The 24,108-nt window shown below is 42.2% G+C and overlaps 1 protein-coding gene across 6 annotated transcripts; it reads right to left on the bottom strand.

Moving 5' to 3' along the window:
• Window positions 1-1,387: 1,387 nt before the first annotated feature.
• Window positions 1,388-21,388, bottom strand: itprid1 (ITPR interacting domain containing 1). Of its 6 annotated transcripts, none has more exons than XR_003859833.2 (17): window positions 21,316-21,388; window positions 21,047-21,181; window positions 17,283-17,328; window positions 16,969-17,009; window positions 14,786-14,839; window positions 12,995-13,043; window positions 11,867-11,944; window positions 11,401-11,603; window positions 10,467-10,975; window positions 10,129-10,189; window positions 6,509-6,621; window positions 4,541-6,283; window positions 3,543-3,670; window positions 3,150-3,261; window positions 2,542-2,865; window positions 2,353-2,407; window positions 1,388-2,059 (listed from the first exon to the last, which is right to left on the bottom strand). XR_003859833.2 is itself a non-coding variant. In XM_029626631.2 (17 exons), exons 1-16 carry the CDS (start codon window positions 21,320-21,322, stop codon window positions 2,360-2,362), a joined length of 3,630 nt encoding a protein of 1,209 aa, XP_029482491.1. In that variant the 5' UTR covers window positions 21,323-21,388; the 3' UTR covers window positions 1,388-2,059; window positions 2,353-2,359. The 6 variants fall into 6 exon arrangements, 5 of the variants coding, with proteins under 5 accessions (XP_029482491.1, XP_029482492.1, XP_029482493.1 ...); XM_029626631.2 differs by having other exon boundaries at window positions 2,563-2,865; XM_029626632.2 differs by having other exon boundaries at window positions 1,388-2,407; window positions 2,563-2,865; window positions 21,047-21,220.
• Window positions 21,389-24,108: the final 2,720 nt, after the last annotated feature.

The following is a 24,108-nucleotide window of genomic DNA, read 5'->3' as shown; positions in this document are numbered from 1 at the left end:
GCCCACTGAAGTCGGTTATGACGCCAAACTGCAGTCAAGTCAAGACCCTGGTGAGGATGACGAGCACACAGATGAGCTTCCCTGAGATGGTTTCTGACAGTTTGTGTAGAAATTCTTTGGTTGAGCAAACCCACAATTTCATCAGCTGTCTAGGTGGCTGGTCTCAGACGATCCCGCAGTTGAAGAACCCGGATGTGGAAGTCCTGAGCTGGCATGGGTACATGGTTGTGAGGCCCTTTGGACATACTGCCAAATTCTCTAAAACGACATTGGCGGCTTATGGTAGAGAAATTAACATTAAATAATGAACGGTGGAAAAATGATTGAAACCATTTACCTGTTTGACCACTATGTTTTATGGGTATTTTGACACCTCCACTATGGGGTTCTATTGGGCTGCAGCTACCATACTTACTTTCCAGAGCTCTGACGTCATGATTAGACTTAGTTTTTCTCCCAGTTGTCTTGAAAGCACCATGTTGAATGACAAATGCCATCACAAACCTGACCTTTTTAAAGAGAAAGTGTGCAATTTTCTATGGAATCCATCTCAATAGAAAAGTGCTTTTACACAATGTGGAAACATAATATTCCACAAATGACTTTATCAACATTTTATTATAAATTAATGTACATATTACTTTCTAGGGCACAACATTTGCTTCAAAAGTAACAAGAATTCTTAGGCCCAATAGAGTACCACAGTATGAGTCATAATACCCATAAAATCTAGCAGTCAAACAAGGAAATGGTTGTAATCGTTTTTCCACCATTCCTTTTTCCTGTAGGGGATTTTACAAACACTTAAAATAAGAGCTGTGTTGTGTAGGCTTAGCCTGGCGTGGCATTTTGATAACCATCTAAATCTCTCTAGGACAAGGTGACTCCCTGTTTGACCGTTAGGTTTATGGGTATTATGACACTTCCACTGTGGGGCTCTATATACAGTAGGCTGTATCGCAATAAAACATACTTATTTTCTTGTGTTCCTAAATGGCATGTGGTTCTCTTACATTTAAGTTGGGAGCACCAGTGGAGGGGGTTATGAAATGCATCAGGCTCACAGGCTGGTACTACACAGCTGCTAATTGGGGTCTGAAGAGACAGGAGATGTGAGCTAGACCACCTCTTGTGCTAATAAGGACATAACCCAGAGCGGGGGGACACATAGAGAGGAGCTCCTCTCTATAGCATACACATACTGCATGGATCTCATGTGGATGGGGATCTGTCTTACCCAGAGCATTGATGCAGGTAGATAACAGTAGGAGACTTCATGTCACAGTAAGGAATGAGAACACATCCTTAGTTGAGACGAATGTTGTTGTTGATACGTAGGGAATGATAATACACAAACTCTTTGTACAGTATGTTATGCAATGGCACGTTATAGATATAGCACACATGGTTTCATGCTCTTTATTCATCATGTGGACACTGGACTACTTTGGTAGTAATGGAATCCATTGATTACACCAGCCTGGTTTCATAGACTAGACATAGTCAACGTAAATCCAGGACACTCAAATTAATATGATATGTTTGGTAAGGTTACATGAGGCAAAAACGAAGGGAGGGTGGTGGGTCGGGGTGGATAGGTGGGCATATAATGCAAACTTCTAGCATCTCTAAGGTTGCGTCTTCCGATCTCATCACGGACAACTTGAGCATTTAGGCTAATTAGCTATTTTGAAACGTACTACTTTTTGCAACTACTTAGCATGTTAGCTAACCCTTTGCCTAGTTAACGTAAGCTACTTAACTAATGTTAGGGTTAGCCACATCAAACTGGAATTTGTGACATATCATACTTAAATCGCAATCGTGACATATTGTACAAAAAGCAAATCGTAACATATCATATGAATTGTTATTCATAACATAATGGATGATGGACATCCACAAAGAAATACATACCTTACCACACCCAACTCATCATACTAAATGGAGGGAGACAGATTTACATTTATCATGTTAGATCTACCCGAGTCCAGGTTGATTGGACACACTATAACTTAGACAGCAGATCATCTTCAGTAAGCTACAGCAGAAGCTGCATCTGTAAGACAGAAAAACAATCCACAGGTGGGTGAGGACACAGGCAGTGTTTTTTTCAGTCAAGTTTAGAGGGTATAGGTCTGGTATTCACGCGAAGGCGTGTTACAGAGCAGAGCACTATTATAAGACTTTTCAAAGGTCATTTACGTCTGAGCCGACATGCACAGCGTTTACCATGACAGCCATCTCTGCGAACATCAAGGAAAATGCCTTTTGTCGCCTGTATTGTACGCTGCCCTATGAAACGCTTAGGATTGAATCCTGGCCTAGATCTGTCAGTCAGGGCTACCCCACCTCTCTTTTACTCCAGTGAGTCAGTATTGACAGAGTGGCGTATGGACTCCTTCAGCTGAAAAACAGTAAAGAGATGTGACAACATGTCATTATCAAGACAAAAATGTAAAGCAATACGCAGTCAAAACATTTTTGTATTTTCATCCAGTAAACCTGAAACTACATTTTGATATGTGGTTGTGTATGTACCAGGGGTCAAAGGTCCCTTACTCTCTGGATGAAACCCACAATGTCCAGTTTGTCTGGCTTGGTGTCTGTAGAACCATGTTTTAGCCTCTGGCCCATAGAACTGGAATCTGGCAGAGCTGATCTAGACTCCAAATCCCAGGTGGCCTGCGATGAGGGGCGTGGCCTGGACATGTCCGTTAAAGGCAGCCAGGGCAGCAGGCAGCACTGAGTGGCCATGCTCCTGGAGGAGGCAGAACCAGGGGTGGATGTGGTTGTGGGGATCAGGGGCAGGAGCCTTAGCTGGGTGTAGAGGTGAGATTGTTCATCGAGTAGTCTGTGCATCTTCTATGGAACCGAACAACATCACAATTCACTATCAGTTCTCAGATATTGGTTTTTATGCCCATTTATGCTGTCGTCCATGGCTTTGAAATGCTTATTCCTTTGGATATTGATCCCGATCTCTAGTTTCTATCAAATGTAGTACACAATAACACATTTTTACTAACTGCTGTAATAGAAGGAAAGTGTAAAGGGAGTTATAGTTCTGAGGCAAAGTAGAAAAACGTTAGCAATGTTTTCATTTCTCATCAATATAATCCACAGTCAGGGGTGTGTCTGTAACCTACCATTTTGAAGCTGTCGTCATACCGATGAACCAGGTCAGTGAGCTGCAGTTCCAACTCTCCAGCTTCCTGTTTCACAGCTTTCCTCAGCTCCAAGACGTCTCGCACTTCCTCTCTGAGACAGGACAGGGGTAGGGACACAGAGGACACAAAAAGGTGACACCATAGTATGTCAAATCGAAATCATTAGCCAACAAAACAGGGTTGAGTTCAGTCACATTTAAATTAAGTCATGACATGGAACTGACTCCAACCCTGCAGCATAAACAGAACACTAAAAACATCCGTCTCAAACTCTCCTCGTTATACCCAAGCCTGCTCAATGCTCACTCTAAATGGGATGATATGGGTGAGGCGAAGTAGCCTAAAGCGTCCGCTAGAGGGGGTATTATCTACCTGTCAGTGTCAGAGAGTGAGCTGTACACCGAGGCCTGGTCTTCTGACAGCTGTTCCTCGATGTCTGTCAGGACGCAGCGGAACTTCCTCATACAGTGCATCATCCCCTCCAGCTCATCCAGTGAATACTGCACAGAGGATTATACAGAATAATATCATGAGAGAGGATAGAGACAACACAACGTCAGGAATACTGTACAGTGAATCAGCGCACAAGGGAGGAAAGGTCTGTTTTTGCCTATTAGCGAAATTGCAGTGGCAGTGGTTAGCTCAAAGAGGTTGATTATTAAGCCAATTAGAACAACCAAATGGGCTCAATACAAATATGAAGGCCATAGTGTAGATGTTCTGTTCTCAGAAGTATCAAATTCAGCTGTTCACAAAGATAGATTACAGTGGCCTACTCAACACATCATTTCCATCAGAGCACAATGGTGGTCACCCTCATAAAACCGGCATTACGTGAGAGACAGAAAGGGGTCTACTAAAGACTCAAGTAGCAACCCCAATCCTATTGACCATTCTTGGTGAATAGGACCTTTCATATAGTGTTCTTTCATTAGAAGTGAGCTGTGCTTGAGGCCACTAAAGAGCCAGAGCGAGAGAGAGTGGTGAACTTCCTCCTCTACTGCTGCTCATCACGCAAAACAGGCATTCACATGCAAATGACCACTGCTGCATATGAAACCAAACCACCATCTTTAGAAGGGCCAATAAAGATTCTAACATGCAAAGAGGATTTGTTCATCGTGTCAACAGGAATAACACATGTGATGTGCCTCAATGCCTCCTTATCTAATATTCTATAAATATACAGATAAGGAATTAAATAACTATTTTAATGATCGGATGTAGCCATAGAAAAGGGCACTTGTTGCAGACATTTTGATGAGTGAGGCTGCATTATCATTTAGTCTCTTTTTTTTTCAGATATCATCCTGTGTCAATCAATTTAGGGTTTGACAAGAGCGCGTAACTGAATTGTGTGTGTTACTTACAGGGAAAGCTGAAACGGAGGACGGTTTGTGGCGATTGTTCTGAGAACAGCAGCGACAGCGGTTATCACAGGAGCAGCAGCAGGAAAGCCCAGAGAACAGGGCTCGTTCCCACCGTCTATCCTCATCCCCCACTTCTTCCCCCACTTCCTCCTGCCACAGCCCAGTGTCCAAGGAGGTGGACTTCATCTGGAAACTTCCGGATCTTTGTGAACCGTCGCGAGACAGCCACCGATTGGACGATGACATGGAGGGGGAGGGGCATGGGGACGGGAGGGATATCGTCTCAGGTGTCATGTCTGCCTTTCCCATGGCAACCGCAGTGTTTCTGTGTTCTGCAAAGTGGGAGACATCAGCATCTGACCACGCCTTCCTGGAGAAGGAGTTCCGCCTCTGCCGGAACGTCAGGTCAGTCAGGGGGAGGGGCTCGAAGGAAGGGCCGAGCGGAGAGGGGGTGTGGGGGACAGCACCTCTCCGGAGGGCAGAGTGGGAGACAGAGGGCAGGGAGGAGGGCATCTGGACAGACACAGATCGGCCTGACCTGAAAGCACCACTGTGGGGGACGAGTGGGGTTGGGGCTTGAGATGGCGCTACGGTTAAGGAATGGGCTGATGGTGAGTTTGGAATTGAGGATGGGATTGGTGTTGTGGTTAGGGCTGATAGAGAATGGTTTGGGATTGGGGAATGGGATTGTGTTGGAGATGAGCTGGATGCTGCCAGAAAAGATGAGGCTGGAGGTTGGTGTGGGCATGAGGCTGGGGACGGAGATGGTGGTGGGGAAGAGGCTGGGGATGGAAGTGACACTTGCTCTGAAGGTGAGGTTAAAGCTGGGCCTGGAGGTAGGTCTGTTGATGGGTTTGTTGGTTGATTTAGTGGTGGGACAGGCTCTTGGACAACCAAGCTTGAGGATCCCTCTGAAATCTCTGAGCCACTTGTTTCCCAGTGCACTGGGGGGGGAGAAGAGGCAGAGAGAGGCTCTGCTGGGGGGAGAGGGGAGGCAGGGCTTAGCACTGCTGAGAGGTTAGGGTCAGATCCTAATAGAGGATCTTCAGAGGACCGGTCCTGACAAACAGATCCAGTCTCAGAGCCTTGATCCACCACCTCAGGAACAGCGACAGGACCCAACACTGGACCTTCCAAACCAGAACTAATCTCTACTTCCATCTTCATCTCCATCTCTTTCTTCATCTGCACCAGAGCCACCGAGTCCATCAGAGGGCCTTCATGTGACCCATAACAATCGGTGTCCTGATCACCAACAGCCTCTGTTCCTGTCTGAACATTACCACTTTGTTCCGCTATGGCCTTTTCCTCTCCTCCTATTGGAACAGCTTCCTCTGATTCCAGAGTAAAGTGTTCTGTTTCTCTATCTGTTTTCATGATAATAATAACGTGCCGTAACGGAGAGTCTGGCTTATGACAAGGTGCACAGCAGGCCGAAGAGAATCCATCTTCCTCAGTGACAGTGTTTTCCATTAGGCTTGGCCTGGCTCCAAACGCAGAGTTAGTCATCTCCAAGGCATCAGAGAGGAGGGAGTGGGGTGTGGGGGAATCCTGGTGTCTGGGTGTCTCCTCTGTAGGGCTTGTTGTCTCTGGTCTGTATAGAGGAGACTCGGGTCTTGGGTGGCACGTGGAGAGGGAAGGAGGGGAAGGGTCCAGGGAAGTGGATAGGGGGGACGAGGGGGGTGAAGCTCCTTTTACAGTGATCTGGCTGTCAGTGCTGCCTCCAGATATTCCCGACAAAGCCTTAAACAACAACCAAACACTGTCAGTTTAAATTAATGAATGACCTCTTAAATTGTGCACCATGAAATAGACAGAATATCAATTCAATAATATATTTTAATATTTTGGGCTGGTGAAGTATATAAGTTAGTAGCAATAACTTAAAGTAAGTTTAAGTAAGTCAGTAGAACTAACTAAAAGTAACACGCCTAGATTGTTGCACTTCTAGAATGTTCTCCGTGTAACCTTCATGAGCTCGGGTCCAGGTGAGGGATGCTGGGTAATGGACGGGATGAAGGGCTCTTCCAGGAAGCCACTGCTGTCAGACTGGCAGCTGTTAGTCCTCATCACACACACTGCTACAGAGAGAAGGGGGAAGAGAGTAGAGGGAGGGGAGAGAGGGACAGAAAAAGAAAGAGTTCATGGAAAATTACATCACTTTAATCATATCCTTCAATCAGACTTATCATCTGAAGTATAAAGGAGAACTATGACTCGGGGCAATAAACAGAACTTCACCTTTGCCTGGTGAATCAACTAAAAGGTATGACAATTTGCTTATTCAGTTAGCTACTCACTGAATTTCAGAAAAACATTTTAAAAAGTTATCCTTTTTAGATAAAACTATACTAAATATATTCACGTCACCAAATAACTGATTAAAACATACGGTTTTGCAATAAACAGGTCTACAGTAGCCTCAACAGCACCCTGGTGTAGCCGGAGGACAGCTATTTTTCATCCTCCTCTGGGCACATTGACTTCAATACAAAACCTAGGAGGCTCATGGTTCTCACACCCTTCCAAATACTTCCACAGTAATTCTAACGACTTCCGGAGGACGTCCTCCAGCCTATGAGAGCTCTTGTAGTATGAACTAACATCTTCTCCATTCAATCAAAGGATCAGATAGTGAGTCTAGTACTGAAAGCATAAGCTACAGCTAAGTGTGGTGAGTAGGTGACTCAAAGAGAGAGAAAGACCATAGCTAATTTCTTCAAAAATTAAGGAGAAGCAGCACAGAGAGAGAGAGCTACAGTGGCTTGCGAAAGTATTCACCCACCTTGGCCCTTTTTCTATTTTGTAGACTTACAACCTGGAATTAAAATAAATGTTTTGGGGGGTTTGTATCAAAGTCAATACTTTGTAGAGCCACCTTTTGCAGCAATTACAGCTGAACGTCTCTTAGGTTATGTCTGTATAAGCTTGGCACATCTAGCCACTGGGATTTTTTCCTATTCTTCAAGGCAAAAATAAATGCTTCCCCTAAAACCACTCGAGTGTTGCTTTAGCAGTATGCTTAGGGTAATTGTCCTGCTGAAAGGTGAACCTCCGTCCATCTCAAATCTCTGGAAGACAAATAGGTTTCCCTCAAAATTTCCCTGTATTTAGTGCAATCCATCATTCCAGTCCCTGCCGATGAAAAACATCCCCTCAGCATGATGCTGCCACCACCATGATTCACTGTGGGGATGGTGTTCTCGGGGTGATGTGAGGTGTTGGGTTTGCGCCAGACACAGCATTTTCCTTGATGGCCAAAAAGCTACATTTTAGTCTCATCTGACCAGAGTAACTTCTTCTATATGGTTGAAGAGTCTCCCACATGCCTTTTAGCGAACACCAAATGTGTTCACTTGGTTTTTTTTATTTAAGGAATGGATTTTTTCTGACCACTCTTCCGCAAAGCCCAGCTCTGTGGAGTGTACGGCTTAAAAGTGGTCCTTTGGACAGATACTCCAATCTCTGCTGTGAAGCTTTACAGCTCCTTCAGGATTATCTTTGATCTTTTGGTTGCCTCTGATTAACGCCCTCCTTGCCTGGTCCGTGAGTTTGTGGGTGGCCCTCTCTTGGCAGGTTTGTTGTGGTGCCACAACAAATTGTTTAATAATGGATTTAATGATGCTCCGTGGGATGTTCAAAGTTTCTGATATATTTTTTTATAACCCAACCCTGATCTGTACTTCTCCACAACTTTGTCCCTGACCTGTTTGGAGAGCTCATTGGTCTTCATGGTGCTGCTTGCTTAGTGGTATTGCATACTCTGGGGCCTTTCAGAACAGGTGTTTATATACTGAGATCATGTGACAGATCACGTGACACTTAAAGTCCACCTGTGTGCAATCTAACTAGTTATGCGACTTATGCAGGTAATTGGTTGCAACAAATGTCATGTAGGGGCTTCATAGCAAAGGGGGTGAAAACATATGCACGTACCACTTCCACGTTTTTTTTATTTATTTCACTTCACCAATTTGGACTATTTCGTATGTCCATTACATGAAATCCAAATAAACATCTATTTAAAATTGCAGGTTGTAATGCAACAAAAAAGGAAAAACACCAACGGGGATGAATACTTTTGCAAGGCACTGTATATTTCATGGTATATTTTCCTCTTCTTTGTTTTCCTTCCACATACTTAGCTAATGCAGCTAATTTAGCTTACTCAACAACCTGACTCAGAGGAATGCTGTTTATGTTAGCTAGCTGGCTAAGGCTATCCAACACTGAAACTCTTCCAAGTCAAGGTAAGCTTTCACTTTTATAAATGTATTGCCACCAGGGGCCACCGGTGTAACTGCTAAACTACTTGCTGTACTGCATGGCTGTACTGCATGATTGTACACATGAATTGGATTGTTGGTTAACTAACGCGTTAGTTCTAGTCTGTTGACTATAACGTTAGTATGGTGACAATGTAGGTTGTGTAGTGGTTGTGGTATGAAGGTTTGGCTTGGAGAGGTTTTTGTGCCTGGTCAGACAGCTGTTGTGTACTGAAGGGAAAAATGTGAGTGAAGAGGAGCTGGTAGATGCGAGAAGGAATAATGCAATGAGCAAAGTGATGATGATGCTGTATGTGGCTGCTATGAAAGTGAACTGTGTGCTCGGGTGAACAGGGGTGAATTCCTTCCTCCGATTCTGTTGCAAAACGTTTCTTAAACGGCAGGAGGTGGTGGGTGGGGGGGGGGGGGGGGTCTACCTGAATTTGTCCAATAGAAACTAAGTGTGCAAGGCCATATTGAATGTATCCACCTTGATTACTCCGATTTGTCTCTCAACCGGTGCACATTATAAACTTTCATTTGTAGGCTAGGTTGTTGCAACCTCATGATGGGTATAGGGAACAGTTGAGTATTTTATTTAACCTTTATTTAACTAGGCAAGTCAGTTAAAGAACAAATTCTTATTTAAAATGACGGCCTACTCCGGCCAAATCCAGACGACGCTGGGCCAGTTGAGCGCCGCCCGATGGGACTCCCAATCACAGCCGGATGTGATACAGCCTGGAGTACCAGGTAGTAGCCTAAACCTATCGATGTTACATTGAGCTGGGTAAATGGAATATGAATGACAGTCATCCAATATCCTGTAATAGAAATAAGGCCATGCTCAAAAAAATGACATCTCCCTGACGTTAAACGGCACCAACCGCCACTGCTGGCTGGCATCGTGTTTTAAAACCTCTTATGAAAATGATGGCAGTCTAATTGCTACAGTATATTTGCATTTCTTCACCATAGGAGATTGTTCCATACTGAAGGTAGAGAAAACTGGCATCAGAGTCAGGGCCAATAGAGTTTAAAAATAAACCTAGACATTGGATAAAGAGAGCTTATATCTGGTCGAGAGAGAGAATAGTGTTTACAAAGCTAGAGGACTGTTTTAGTAGGTTACTTTTTAACACTTAACAGCAAGGCAGGGGAATACTTTCCATGTCACTAGCGCTCTTTGAAATATACACTAATGAAAGACAAGCTACTGTCTAAGATCTTCGTTGTAAACCTCGCATAAACCACTGAGAAGAACTATAGAAACCAGGAAAATGGACTGAAGAAATGTGAGTGTTAAAACAGTGGTGCCCATACCTGTGGTGTCAGATGCTCCCATGTAGCTCCCAGAAATACTGCCCTCATCAAAGCTCTGGATCTGACATGAAAGAAAACAAATAATATAGCTCAATATACATATGTAGTACAACTACAGTTACACCGTTTAATCTGAAAGATGAAGCAATATAATTCCACTGGATGTCATAAGGTGAAAGCACCAATTTGTAAGTCGCTCTGGATAAGAGCGTCTGCTAAATGACTTAAATGTAAAATGTAAATAATGCAAGTGGTAATTCAAGACATTTCAGTATATTATACCCCTTTCCACAAACGTTAAACCACCAGTATTTTTTAACTTGAAGTGAAACATTTACCTCCTCCATCTCAAAGGACTCCCTGGCCTCCCCAGGACTTTTCTTTCTGGTTGGAATACCACTGGAGATCAGGGGTGGATACTCCTTCCCCACCTCCAGCCTGAGCGCACCCTCCTGGGGGACCAAGTGGGGCTCTGGTGCTTCCGAGGCTAGGCCTTGCTCCTCTACCAGTGGGGTCAGACATATACTCTCAGCCAGGCCCTGTCTGGCTCGTTTCAGCTGGGTCCGCCTGTCAGGGGGGCCGGCCAGGGGCTGCTGTAAGTGGGCTACGGGACTGTGGGGAGTTGGGTTTGTGTCCTGGGAGTCCTGGGTCTGGATTTGGGTCTGGCTGAGGGTTTTTCTGGAGACCCGGCGGAGCAGCATGCCCATCCTCTTCCTCTTCTCCCTGGCCTCGGCTGAAGCTAAAGCTGGAACTCCGCTCTCGGAGAGGGAGTCTGTAGACGCACCACCGACCAGGGATGAGAACGCAGTGGTAACCTGCTGCAGCACCTCCAACTGCCTGAACCTATCTGTGAGTGAGTGAGTGAGTGGGTGAGGTGAGAGAAGGAGATTGTTAACATTTATCTGTGGTTGACAGATGCAAAGTTTGCAAACCAGCTAACCATGTTATCATTCTTATAGGACCGTCTCCATCAGGTGGAATAAATGCACGGTGTTCTCACCAGAGACCGAGAGGACACTGGAAATACAACAGTTTCAACACATAAAGCACAAAAAGAATCCCATGACCATGTTCATGCCAGTAGTTGCCAAGGTTCCTGGAGGTAGAACATGTATGTGGCTAGCTTAAACATCATATGACAGCACATTACGGTATTTGTCAAGTGTATAAAGAGAATGACAGCATGTCAAGGTAACTACAGTACGTTTTCAGTGTTTTAAGAGCATATGACAGAATGTCTGAGTAGTACATTTACAGTGTAACATCACTTACTGCTGACATCAGGGTTCTCTATGTCCATGCGGTTCTTCTGGGCGTCCAGGAACACCTGGATGTTGATTCCCCGGGCGCCGGACTGGTTGTTGATGAAGCGGGCTGGGATCCGTCCAGAGATGTCAGGCTCGTCACAGCCAAAGCCCAGATCTAGTAGGACCTCCTCTGGGTCATCACTCCACAGATTCAGCACATCCATTACACTGGGATTACACACAAATGCACACACTCATAAATACACATGTGCTTGCAGACACAAACACACACGCAGGCAGGCATGCAAACGCACGCACACACACAAGCACGCACGCACGGGAGGGATGCACACTTTCTGTCAACGTACATCACCTCACGGCAGTTATCGCATCGTATGTTGCAATTGCAATCCAGCCTCAGATCCTCACCGCTTCAATTAGGAGAAATACTGGTTAACAAAAGAGCGCCTGGAGTTGGCGACATGACTAACCTGAGTGGAGCCGACTGTGCTGAGAAGGCGGAGGTCAAGCTGTTCCACCTGGTGAGAACTGGGCTGGACCTGGAACTCCTGGACCATGACGGAGACACAGACATGATCATAGAAGGACAACAGTCTCTGAATCTAGACTCATATCTTAGGTATGTGTTCCTTTAGCCATTTATTCTTCCAAAGGTGAAGACATGATAGAACACCGCTGCAAACAGTCTCCGATTCTTGTGTCTCCATACAAGCTAGCCACTCATCCTTCTACAGACAAAGACATGATAGAACGCTTTTCTGCATAATACTACAATGCACCATTACAGAATGGAACAATAATCTGTATTAACACTGGTCTCCAAATCACACTGCTCGCACTGTCATCTCCACACACAAATTCCTTCATCTAAACCCTGTTTAGAGTAGTCTCTACTGTACACTACGCAACAATAATCTCATATTATTCTCCTCCTCGTCGTGTCATATCTATGTCTATGTCATCACTCTTGTTTCATGCAAACCATCCCTTCATCCATGTCTGCGTCCCAAATGGCACCCTATTCCCGACATAGTGCCCTATGGGCCCTGGTCAAAAGCAGTGGACTGTATAGGGAATAGGGTGTCATTTGGGATGTATCCCATCTGTTTCTGTGAAGGTCAGGTGAGTCTCTTATATTTGCATGGTAAATAGGAGTCACTGGCAGGTGGGCATGTATCATGTGAACATTATCCATAACTTATGACAACATCTGTCAATCAAGCCAGCTCCCTTCACTACCAGTCAGTTAATGACAAGTGACTGAAAATTAGCCCTGGGTGAGGGTGTTCAGAGTTTAAACATATTTCATTTTGGATCACATCAATCTAACCTCACTTTGAAAGAAATGTTAGTATTTTTATGGGGTCAATAAAACATTTTAACTAATTTATGCATAGTAAGTTATCCATAGTAATCATATATGCAAGTTATACATTGGCTACGGGACTGTACATCACATCAAATGTGAGAGACACAAATTATTTATACATGGATGTGTAATCTCGCCATGTATAGACCCTCGGTTGCAATTCATTTCAAAACGCCAAAAGTTTGACAGCGACCAGCCGACAGGACAGTAGAGAGGGAAAGTTCCTTACCTCAGAAATTCCTGGACGGTCCTCACTCCCTGTTTACCATATAAAGATGCTGAGGAAGAGAAAAAAATAACAAATCATCTAGACCTGAAAGCAAACAAGGCTGAATATTTGGAATATCTTGCAATGAATGACAACGAGCTAGTTATCCACTGTGTCTCTGCTAGTCACAACTGCTAATTCAGCACATCCTGTCTCTGGGATGGCTCTGTTTAGTAGCTATATTAGGCATTAGTGTTCTTTCAGTCAGTGTTTTCTCTTGGCTGTCCTCTCCACCTCTATTCAAGGTTGGGACTCCATTTTACCCTGGCATGGTGACAGGGACAAAGTGGTCTGTGCTGCCGGCCGAAGCTTTATTTTATTTCATTACACGGAACCTTTTTTTGTCCAAGAACGTTTCCAAGATTCCAACATCCAACTCTTATTTTCTATCAGGTCTCGTTCCGCAAAGTTCTTCCATCTGAAGAGGAGTTCTAAAATGAGTGTTTGGAAAGTTGGTGATGATGCATGCCATTCCATTGGGTTCTGTTCCGAGCTGACTCCCTAAAGTGCCATGTCATTTGGTGTTACGTAACCAGGTCTCCTGATCCACAGATAAGGTGGTGCTTTTCAAGGCCAAGGGGTACTGAACTGTGTATTCCCATCTAACGTCGTTAGAGTTTGGGGTAGCATTCTTTTCAGTTGACTTACCTTTCTGTTGAGTACACTGGCAGTTCCTTGGAGGAGATAGAGTAGTCTGTGGGGTGGTCAATCTTTCCTTAGGGTTTGGGGCAGCAGTCCCTTTTGGTTGACTGGCCTTTCTAAGTAGCCAATTCCTTTAATATCTTGAGTAGCCGGTCCTGGGAGGAGATAGTGGACAGCCTTGACCAATCTCACCTTGGGTCAGTGTCTGGAATTGACCCCCTGTCCTCTCTGTAAGGACAGGTTCTTCCTGTGCTCTCGGTCTCTGAGGAGAATACAGTGGTTCATGCCAAATGTCCTTGGCTGTCCCTTCTAAGACATCCTGTCTCCTTCTGCTTCTCCACTTTCTTCTCTTCCTTTACTGTCTCACTGTGGAAGTAAGGATACTGTGGAAGTAATGCTACTGTACATGGATACGGGCACTCACACATACACACACAGCCCCCAGTAGGTGTCAGTGAGGACTGGTGAGCATCAGATCCTAGCTGTGTTTGTATAGATTTGCTGTGGTGTTTGCCAAAGCTAAGCAGCGTGATTTTCCTTAGCCATGTTTAGGGTGAACTGCCTGGGAGGTGTGTATAGTCCAGACCTGGGCTCAAATACCAGTTAATCATTTCAAATACTTTATCAGTGCTTGATTGCACTTGCCTGTCTTAATGAACCAATAGAACAGTCCCAAACCCAGAACACAAGGCATTCCAGGCAGGCTAGAGCAAACGCTCAAAGTATTTTGAAGGTTTTCAACCACTATTTGAACCCAGGTCTGGTATGGTCTTCTCCCTGTCTCCCTGAGGCTTTCATCCTGGTCTTAACTGTCCCTCCCTCTGTCTACTGCTGGATGCTCAGCCCTGAGATTAGCAAGAAGTACAGACACCACCTCTCCTCTGCCAATATTTTACCCCCTCGCCTAAATACACCAGCCCTCAGCAACATTTTTCTCATTGTGTACCCACTCTCAGACAGCTAAAATGTTCCTCTGAGCACACAGTGGATAAATCATTGTGATGGTTTAAAACCACATAACCTGTTTTTAACTTACTCCTCTGTCCTCGGCTCTACCTGGTGTTCATGTCACCCTAAAAACAACGACTACAAGATGAAAGATCTATTTACCTTCGACGCCCAACGCTAAGTCATCCTCACTGCTGGCGTTCCTCTTTAAAAGCCCTGTAATATTTTAAACATAAAAACAGAAGAGATTCAGAGAAAACACCAAAGTGTTTTTACTATACTATATATATTACACTGAACAAAAATATAAAAGAAACATGTAAAGTGTTGGTTCCATGAGCTGAAATAAAAGATCCCAGAAATGTTCCATTGCACAAAAAGCTTGTTCTTCTAAAATGTTGAGCACAAATTTTTTTGCATCCCTGTTAGTGAGCATTTCTCCTTTGCCAAGATAATCCATCCACCTGACAGGTGTGGCATATCAAGAAGCTGATTAAACAGCATGATCCTGATCGTTACACAGGTGCACCTCGTGCTGGGGACAATAAAAGGCCACTAAAATGTGCAGTTTTGTCACACAACACAATACCACAGATGTCTAAAGTTTTGAGGTAGCGTGCAATTGTCCTGCTGACTACAGGAATGTCCACCAGAGAATTGAATGTTCATTTCTCTACCATAAGCCTCCTCCAACGTAATTTTAGAGAATTTGGCAGTATGTCCAACTGGCCTCACAACCGCAGACCACGTGTAACCGCACCAGCCCAGGATCTCCACATCTGGCTTCTTCACCTATGGGATCGTCTGAGACCAGCCAACCGGAAACTGAGGAGTATTTCTGTCTGTAATAAAGCCCTTTTGTGGGGGAAAAAAACATTCTGAGTGGCTGGGCCTGGCTCCCCATTGGCTGGGCCTGGCTTCCAAGTCGGTGGGCCTATGGCTGCGCCCCTGACCGGTCATGTGAAATCCATAGATTAGGGCCTAATGAATTTATTTCAATTGACTGGTTTCCTTATATGAACTGTAACTCAGTAAAATCGTTGAAATTGTTGCATGTTGCATTTAGATTTTTGTTCAGTTTACTTTCGACTAGGGCCCTTAGGAAATTGTGTGCCATTTGGGGGACACCCTTACTGTGAAATAGAGATTAGACAGAGCACAAACACAGAACGAGATAACAAACATCACCGTCTGATTCTTGAAATACCAAGTCTGACAAAAGAGGCAGACTTGGTATTTCTGTACTCAGCTTCTAACAGATACAAATGACCTCAGAAGAAGAAAGTGATAAAGGAATCAACAACAGCAGTCTTGTTTTGTGTGACATAATAAACCAGTGATGGCTAAGACCAACAGTAAAGGACATTTAATGGATGTTTAGGGGCTGGTTGGTTACAGCACAGAGTTATTGTCACACCCTGATCTGTTTCACCTGTCCTTGTGCTTGTCTCCACCCCCTCCAGGTGTCGCCCATCTTCCCACTTATCCCCTGTGTATTTATACCTGTGTTTTCTGTCTGTCTGTGCCAGTTCATCTTGTTTGCCAAGTCAACCAGTGGGTTGCCAAGTCGCTGGTTTTCGTGTTCTGACTCTGTGACCATCTGCCTGACCATTCTGCTTGCAGCCCTGTACTGTTTTGGACTCTGACCTGGTTATGAACTCTTGACCTGCCTTTTGCTGACCCCTTGGACTATAATAAATATCAGCACTCAAACCACCTGCCTCCCGTGTCTGCATCTGGGTCTCGCCTTGTGTCGTTATGGTTCTAACAAGATGTCGTTCCCATGGTTTTCACGGGCCTAGTTTGCATGTCGTTTGAATCTATCTGCCTTGCCGAGTCTCTGCCTTTCTAGCTACACAGCCTCTTCATTACCCAGAGATAACACCCATGTATGGTGAATATGACAATTCCAAGTTACGTATACAAATACATTTCCATATATCATCTCTGTTATACTAAGGCTTGATTTTTAACCTTTACATTACAGGTTGAGTTGATTGGTTTTGTAATGACTTGTGTATTGTCGTGTAACATTTCTTACACTCACATTTTCCAACAGTTTCAATCTAGCTCAACTGGTAGTATGTCATGCTTAAGTTTAAACTAGACTTAAATCTAAAACATCTTTCAGTAACCACTGGTCTATGGCTAATATTGAATGTACTTCAATGTGTTAACTTGAAGTGTCACCAAAATAACCACAACGAGCAACTACACTGTAGATCGAACTACCACTGTACCAGCACTAACAACAAATGACTCATGAGAATTGACTCAAACATTTTTAGATGAACCTTCTTGGTATTAAACTTCAGTAAATCAAAGTAAATGTCTATGTGCCGTACCTGCTGCAGCTTCCCTGGTGTGGTCTGGTTTTGCATCCGCCCTGCAAGTAAACGTCAAGCGCTGTTTAGGAGGGGTAGTCAGGAGGCTCACACCAACCCAAACAGCACACAAAGATGTGGAAAATAAACAGGCAAGGAGTGAGCTATGAAATCCCAATCAGTTATCTGCAAATGAACTCTGTTCAATAAACTCTATTATAAATACAAGTCTATTAATTCAAAGTCCACTATATAGATATTGGTGGGAATGAATTCTAGATATTTTCCATCAACAAAGCAAATCATCACATGTAAGTAGACTTCCTAATACTCACTCATGACTTCTAAGCCACTGCTGGACGTTGTTCTGTCTACAGATTCCTGTACAAAAGGCATGGAAACACACATCAAGACTCATCCAAGAAACATTCATCAGTTTTTTATAGGATGTGAAATCATACCTGGGATAAGTCAAAAAGGGTTCTGTCACTTGCTTCATATATGGAACCCCTAAAAGTTCTATACGGAACACTTTTATAGGGTTCTTTGATCAGAATCCTAGAGGTTCTTCTTCACTGAACCAAAATGGTTCCATATAGAACCCTGCATGGTGCCTTTTATGAATTATGGCTTTTCATAGCCTCGTGAAGTAGGGGTGCTGATAAATTAGGGGATCGACAAAAAATATGCAGCACCCCCATCCCTAAACATTTTCCTGTGGCCATGTAGCAACTACTATTAATAAAATAGTCATATTTTTAGCTATGAATATAATTTAATACACAGTTAAACAATGGACAAAAGAATACCATTATACTTTTTTAGAATTGATTGGCATTATATGCAAACATAGTTTGGAAATATGCACTGGTATATAGCTTACTTTGTCATGTTCTTCTTATTTCTATGTCTTGTCTTTTTGTTCTACTTTACTTTATAGCACTATATTGATATGGTTTGTTCTACTTTACTTTATAGCACTATATTGATATTGTTTGCCACATTGTTGGGATAAAAGCTTGCAAGAAAGGAATTTCACTGTACTTGTGCATGAGACATTAAAAACTTGAAACTTGGTGTCCAGGGAGGCATCTCTTTACTTAAATGATGGCCTATGTCAACAGTGACTGACTTTCCAGTACAATACAGTCCATTAGTTACAGCAAACAACAATGTGTCTTGGATGGAGAGCATGTTGTGTATTTTTTAAATTGTTTTTATTATTTGAAGGGACTTGCTCAAGGGCCCAATGGTGGTCCCATAGGGTTATTTAGAAACACTTAAAATAAGGCTGTGTTTCATGTAGTCTTACCCTGGCCTGACGTTTAAATGACTGTGTAAATCTCTCTAGGACAAGGTGACTTTTATCAATATAATCCCTGTATTTAGCCCCCCCCCCCCCCCCAAAAAAAAATATGGCTATCATAAAGAACTACAAATACCATGATGATCTGGACAAGACCGCCAAATAGACGGCAAAGGTAAGAATCTCTGGTTGAACTATTTAGTTTTAGCTAAATGTAGTAATAAATAAATTGGCTACATTTGTTTAAATGGACAATTCTGTGAACTCTCTTGCGCAAGTTTTAATTTGACACAATACCTGTTAGCAAATGTGTCAGCTCGAGATGGCTTGCAGGGATTTGTAGTTTTGCATTATATCCAAGTTGATGCTAATTAGCCTTTTTGAATCTGAGAGTAAATAGAGCTCAATATATTGATGAAAGTCACCTTGTCCGAGAGAGATTTACATAGTTATCAAAACGTCCCGCCAGGGTAAACCTTCGAGAAACACAGCCCTTATTTTAAGTGTTTCTAAAAATCCCCTATGGGAAAAATGAATGGTGGAAAAACGATTGGAACCATTTCCCTGTTTGACCTCTAGGTTTTATGGGTATTATGACATCTCCACTGTTGGGCTCTATCAACTCAACATTGACAATATCCCACCACTGGTTAGCCACTATTGGCTTAAATAGCCAAGTCTGCCAGTTAATTTCCAGCAATATTGCCCATCTGTGTGGTGCGTTCATTTGTCTATTACTCTGTGTGTAGCCAGTTTATATGATAAGCGGTCTTGTGGGTCGACAGAAATACTTTCCCCAAATGTTAACTGCAAAGTAGGCTTCCCTGGCAGAAGTATATCATGAGTAAGTATATCATTTGTATCTATTATTTGTTATTTGCAAACTTTGCCATGAAACGAGCAGCAGCATTACAGAACCATCACTAGACCGGCACAATAGATGCACATTCCTCACTTGCTAGATGCACAATTAAAGGGCCAGATGCGCAATTAAAGGGGAATTACTCTCAAAATCCAAATTTGTTCCAGACCTTCTTCCAGACCTAAAAATAAAATGTATTATGTGATTTAAGCATTGACCTGGACTTAGAACATCCATTTTCGTTGTTTCTCTATGAACAATTGCAATTTTAAGATTGAAAAACCAAAAAATCTAAATCCAGGATAAATGTATCTGAAAACATAATTTGGGAAAATATAACACATTATTTGGGGGGGAAATGTCTGATTTTCTAGGGCCCTCAGAGTTGTTTATGAACCATTATTTTACCAGGTATATTGACAGAAAACATAGTGCACTACTTTCTCTTGTACATTAAGGACAGCAGGGAAGAGTTGCAAGGGTGAGGAGAAGAGAAGAATGTACCTCTTTGAAAGCTAGAAAAAAATGTGTAGCTTGCCAGGTTCATTTTTTGTAAATAGCTCCCATGCTAGAAAAGGTTGGAGACCCCTGTTCTATATAGAACCCCTTTTTTATCTAAGAGTGGATGCTTTTATTAAACACAGAATTTCCTCTTTCTTCCAGATAGCATTTAGTTTGCAACAGTACGGGTTTGTATGAACCTTGCTGTTTGCCACTCAGACCTCAACAACAATGTTAATCAAATATGAATTAGATCTTCCCCCACCAGAGAGAGCCATGTCGGATGTCAGCTAGCCATTGTTCTGACCAGGTGAAATCATACAGCAACATCATTCATATGGATAATAAATATCAATGCGAAATAGCTGAAACAAATTAAAAGTGAATGTTAGCTGTCATTTCAGAGTTTGATGTGACTGGGTTAGCTCTTGTTAGTGGTTGTTTTCAAAAATTCCCATTAAACTCTGGGGTAGGGATAGAACCCTCAAGGTTCTTTGTCTTCACTGGTTGTACAAAACATTAGGAACACCTTCCAAATATTTTGCCCTCAAAACAGCCTCAATTTGTCTGGGCATGGACTCTACAAGGTGTTGAAAGCGTTCCACAGGGATGCTAGCCCATGTTGACTTCAATGTTTCCCACTGTTGTATCAAGTTGGCTGGTAGTGGATCTCTACTCAGAATAGCTCATTCCATTTCATCCCACACAGGCTCAATTGGATTGAGATGTGGTGACTGGGCAGGCCACTGCAGGAAGCTGAATTCACTGTCATGTTCGTGGAACCATTCCTGGACAATCCTAGGCTGCAGTGTGGCAGGCCCTGATCGCAAAGATACTATACTTTTATAAGAATTTTATGGCAAGTGTTATTGAATTACCTTTATGTCTCACTCATTATGAAAATATATTTGTTTGTCATTTTGAAGCTGCAAAAGTGGTCTACTCTAATGTTGAGGTGATTCCATCTCCCTCATGAATTTAATTCTAGGCTATAGCCTATAGGCTATATTCAGATTCCTATCTAAGAGCCCTCCAAAACATGTGGTTATGATCATATATTTAGACTAATTCAACTAACTATTGTACTTTTTGGTTCTTCTTGAAATATTTGTCAGCCATCAAATAAATACTTTTTTTGTTTACCTTCAAATATATATATTTTTTTTTTTAGACATTTATTTGAATATCAAAGAAAATAGTTGCATTTTAGTTGAAACTCTATATAAAATATATTCGACTACATTTAGTATTTAAAAAGCTGGTATTTTCTGCCGAGGTCTGAGTCAAATACATAGATATAGAGATTCTAGACAGTTCCAAAAATGTAATCTACAGTCTCTAATATCGCACAGTTTTCTTAACAGTGTCATATTCCTCAAATTGAAAATCTGCAATCTACAGAACAATAGACTATAGGAAAGAGGTCTTACCAGCTCTGTCACTGCCATGTGACCGTTCTGGTGCTGACATAGGTACGTCATCCCTGTTACTCCACATGACTTTAGATGCCACCAAGTTGGCTCTCTTCTCTGTGGCCCCTTCAGCTGCCATCCTGGTGTCTCTCTCTTAAGATCAGAACCACACAACACCGTCCGTCAGTCAACCTGAAAATCCACTGCAACATGAGGCTCAAGCAAACACCACAGGATCGGGTTGCACCCAGGCATCCAGGCTACACTATCTACACTAGTAAACATACCAGTCATGGAAGAGATGCAAATGATGTCAAAACTTCAACAGCGAACACATCACAGCTCACCCCTGCTTCTCTGACACACACAGAAATATTGTTTCCTGCTGGCTTATTTAAATGCTTTCACCGTTTCCTGTCCCAGTGTTTATCGGTTACGAGCAGCTCCTGCCAAAGGGATGTGCTTTTTCAGGAACTCTATCTCAAGTTCAACCTCCCCCTTCTATTCCCAGCAGGAAGTAGAAGTCAATCAGTCCGACTGGATGGTCTATTTTCTGGCGTAAGCTATAGGTGATAGTCAAAAGCCTCAGTCACTTCTATAGAAGAAAGAAAATCATATTATATGTATGTTATCAATTTATATGACAATTTCAATGATTTCCTTTTTATTGCATGGTTCAAATACCATATGGTGGTTTGTCTTACTGTAACTGGGTCAGTATTCTGGACACTGTGAACTGTAAACTGCATTGGCAAATACTTGATACATGAAACAGACTCATTTCAAGACATATTCCAGGAGGATTTGGGGCTTTTATAATGCCAGTCACTTCCACTTAAAGTAATTTATACTCCATGTGGATTATCATGTTTCAATACACTTTTTAAACATTTTAGTTACTAAGAGGAGATTATATTTGAAATCCAACACTTGCAAAAATGTCCAAAACACCGCTGACATTCATAACGTAGGCTAGACTCACATCCTTCAACCAAGACACATCTAGCAAAAACTCTGGAAAAATAAATTGGCTGACACAGTGTTGGCTAAGTCCCTACTATGGTTAACAGAATACTAAATATACCCTAGGTCTTCATAAAGTTTATAGTACCTATAAAAATGATAGCTCAATTTCATTCAATCCGTGACAGTCCAAATAGATGACCAATCAGGAAATAGTAAAACGGTGCAGAACAAAACTGCACATCATTGGAATGAAAGGACTCACCTTTGAATGAAAAGACTTACATGATGTATCCGTGGCCCTCACTGCATTCAAACTCAGGGCACTGATGACAACAGTCCGCAGTTTGTACTTTGCATAATTGTATGTTATACATTACAAGCTACAGTTCAATTTGGTTTCTCAAATAAAAGTCACATGCAAATAGGAACTCGATTTAATCCTCGGTACATTTTCTGACAAGGCACATCTTAGGACCTACGTGACACTGAACATCATTAAAGAGGAAATTGATATTTGCTGCATACTGGCCCGACAAGGAAAAACTAAGGCCTAGAATAAAACACCAAAGTGAACCTCTTGTTGGTTCCAGTGTGTTGGATTCAGTGTGTGTGCACAGCATATTATCCAGGGTTAAATCAACACTGACACTAACCAGGTTTCCATCCAGCCTTTATAAGCGAGTAAAGTACATGTCGGATAAAAACTTTTCATGACATGACATGCCTGATAGAAACATAACATTTTTCTGTAAACTTTCATGACATGCCTGATAGAAACATAACATTTTTCTGTAAACGTTCATGACATGCCTGATAGAAACATAACATGTTTCTGTAAACGTTCATGACATGCCCGATAGAAACATAACATTTTTCTGTAAACGTTCCAAATGTTGATCAAAGAAAATATACTAGACAAGGTGTGATCTTTTTGTGTCAGTAAAATGAATTATCCGAGAAATGTAGGTGGAAACGCTTTTATGCGCAAATGTTGATATAATAACTTGGAGTCATGCCATGACATGTTGTGTGGTCCTCCCACTACGATTGGTCAGGAAAGAATGCAGTTTATTAGGCTACAGATTAAACAATTATGATAAACGTCACAGTGTGGTGAAAGTGCAAGGTGATGAGCTTGATGCTCCTTTCCAATACATATCGAAGGTCTTATTCTGGTGACATGATCATCGATGCTTGGCTGCAGTTTGACAAATAAAAATAATATTTTTTTTAGAAGAAAGAAAATATGTATGTTATCAATTTATATGACAATTTCAATGATTTCCTTTTTATCGCATGATTCAAATACCATTTGGTGGTTTATCTTACTGTAACTGGCTCAGTATTCTGGACACTATACAGTGTCCAGCCAACAGCAACCAGACACAGTAACTGGATAGCCAACAGCAACCAGACAGCAACCAGATAGCCAACAGCAACCAGACACAGTAACTGGATACATATACTGTATCTGGGCGCTGTTGACTAGAGAGCACATGCCAATATCGGAGTGGGCACACTCGCTTGTATTCTGCAACAAGTCAATTTGATGGAAACATCTCTGGTGGGAAAATGCACGTTTTGTTTTTATGCAGATTTGAGAATATTGGCATGAATATTGAATATTAGAATATTGACATGAATATTGAATATTAGAATATTGGCATGAATATTGAATATTAGAATATTGGCATGAATATTGAATATTAGAATATTGGCATGAATATTGAATTTTAGAATATTGGCATGAATATTGAATATTAGAATATTGGCATGAATATTGAATATTAGAATATTGCCAATTGGACAGAAACCTAGATAGTGTTAAATTTAACGCTGGTCCAGTGTCTGTACAGGTCAACACTTTTCAGTGTTGAATTAACACACTGAGGGGGTTTGTTTATCTAGCCCACCTTACCCCGGTGGGAGGAGTTTGAACCAGATTTAAAAGTGATCGTATTTGTTTTGGAACATAATTAAGCACTGGGAATGATGAGTAGGATTATGTGTTTTCACATGTAAAACTGATTGCTTTAAATTTAAAAAAAATGCTTTATCTGCCTTCCCAATGAAAACTAATTTGAATATTCAAATATTTACTTTATGTAAAATAA

The sequence above is a fragment of the Oncorhynchus nerka genome, linkage group LG22 (assembly GCF_034236695.1).
Source record: "Oncorhynchus nerka isolate Pitt River linkage group LG22, Oner_Uvic_2.0, whole genome shotgun sequence".
NCBI lineage: Eukaryota > Metazoa > Chordata > Actinopteri > Salmoniformes > Salmonidae > Oncorhynchus > Oncorhynchus nerka.
This window is presented reverse-complemented; position numbering and strand designations above follow the sequence as displayed.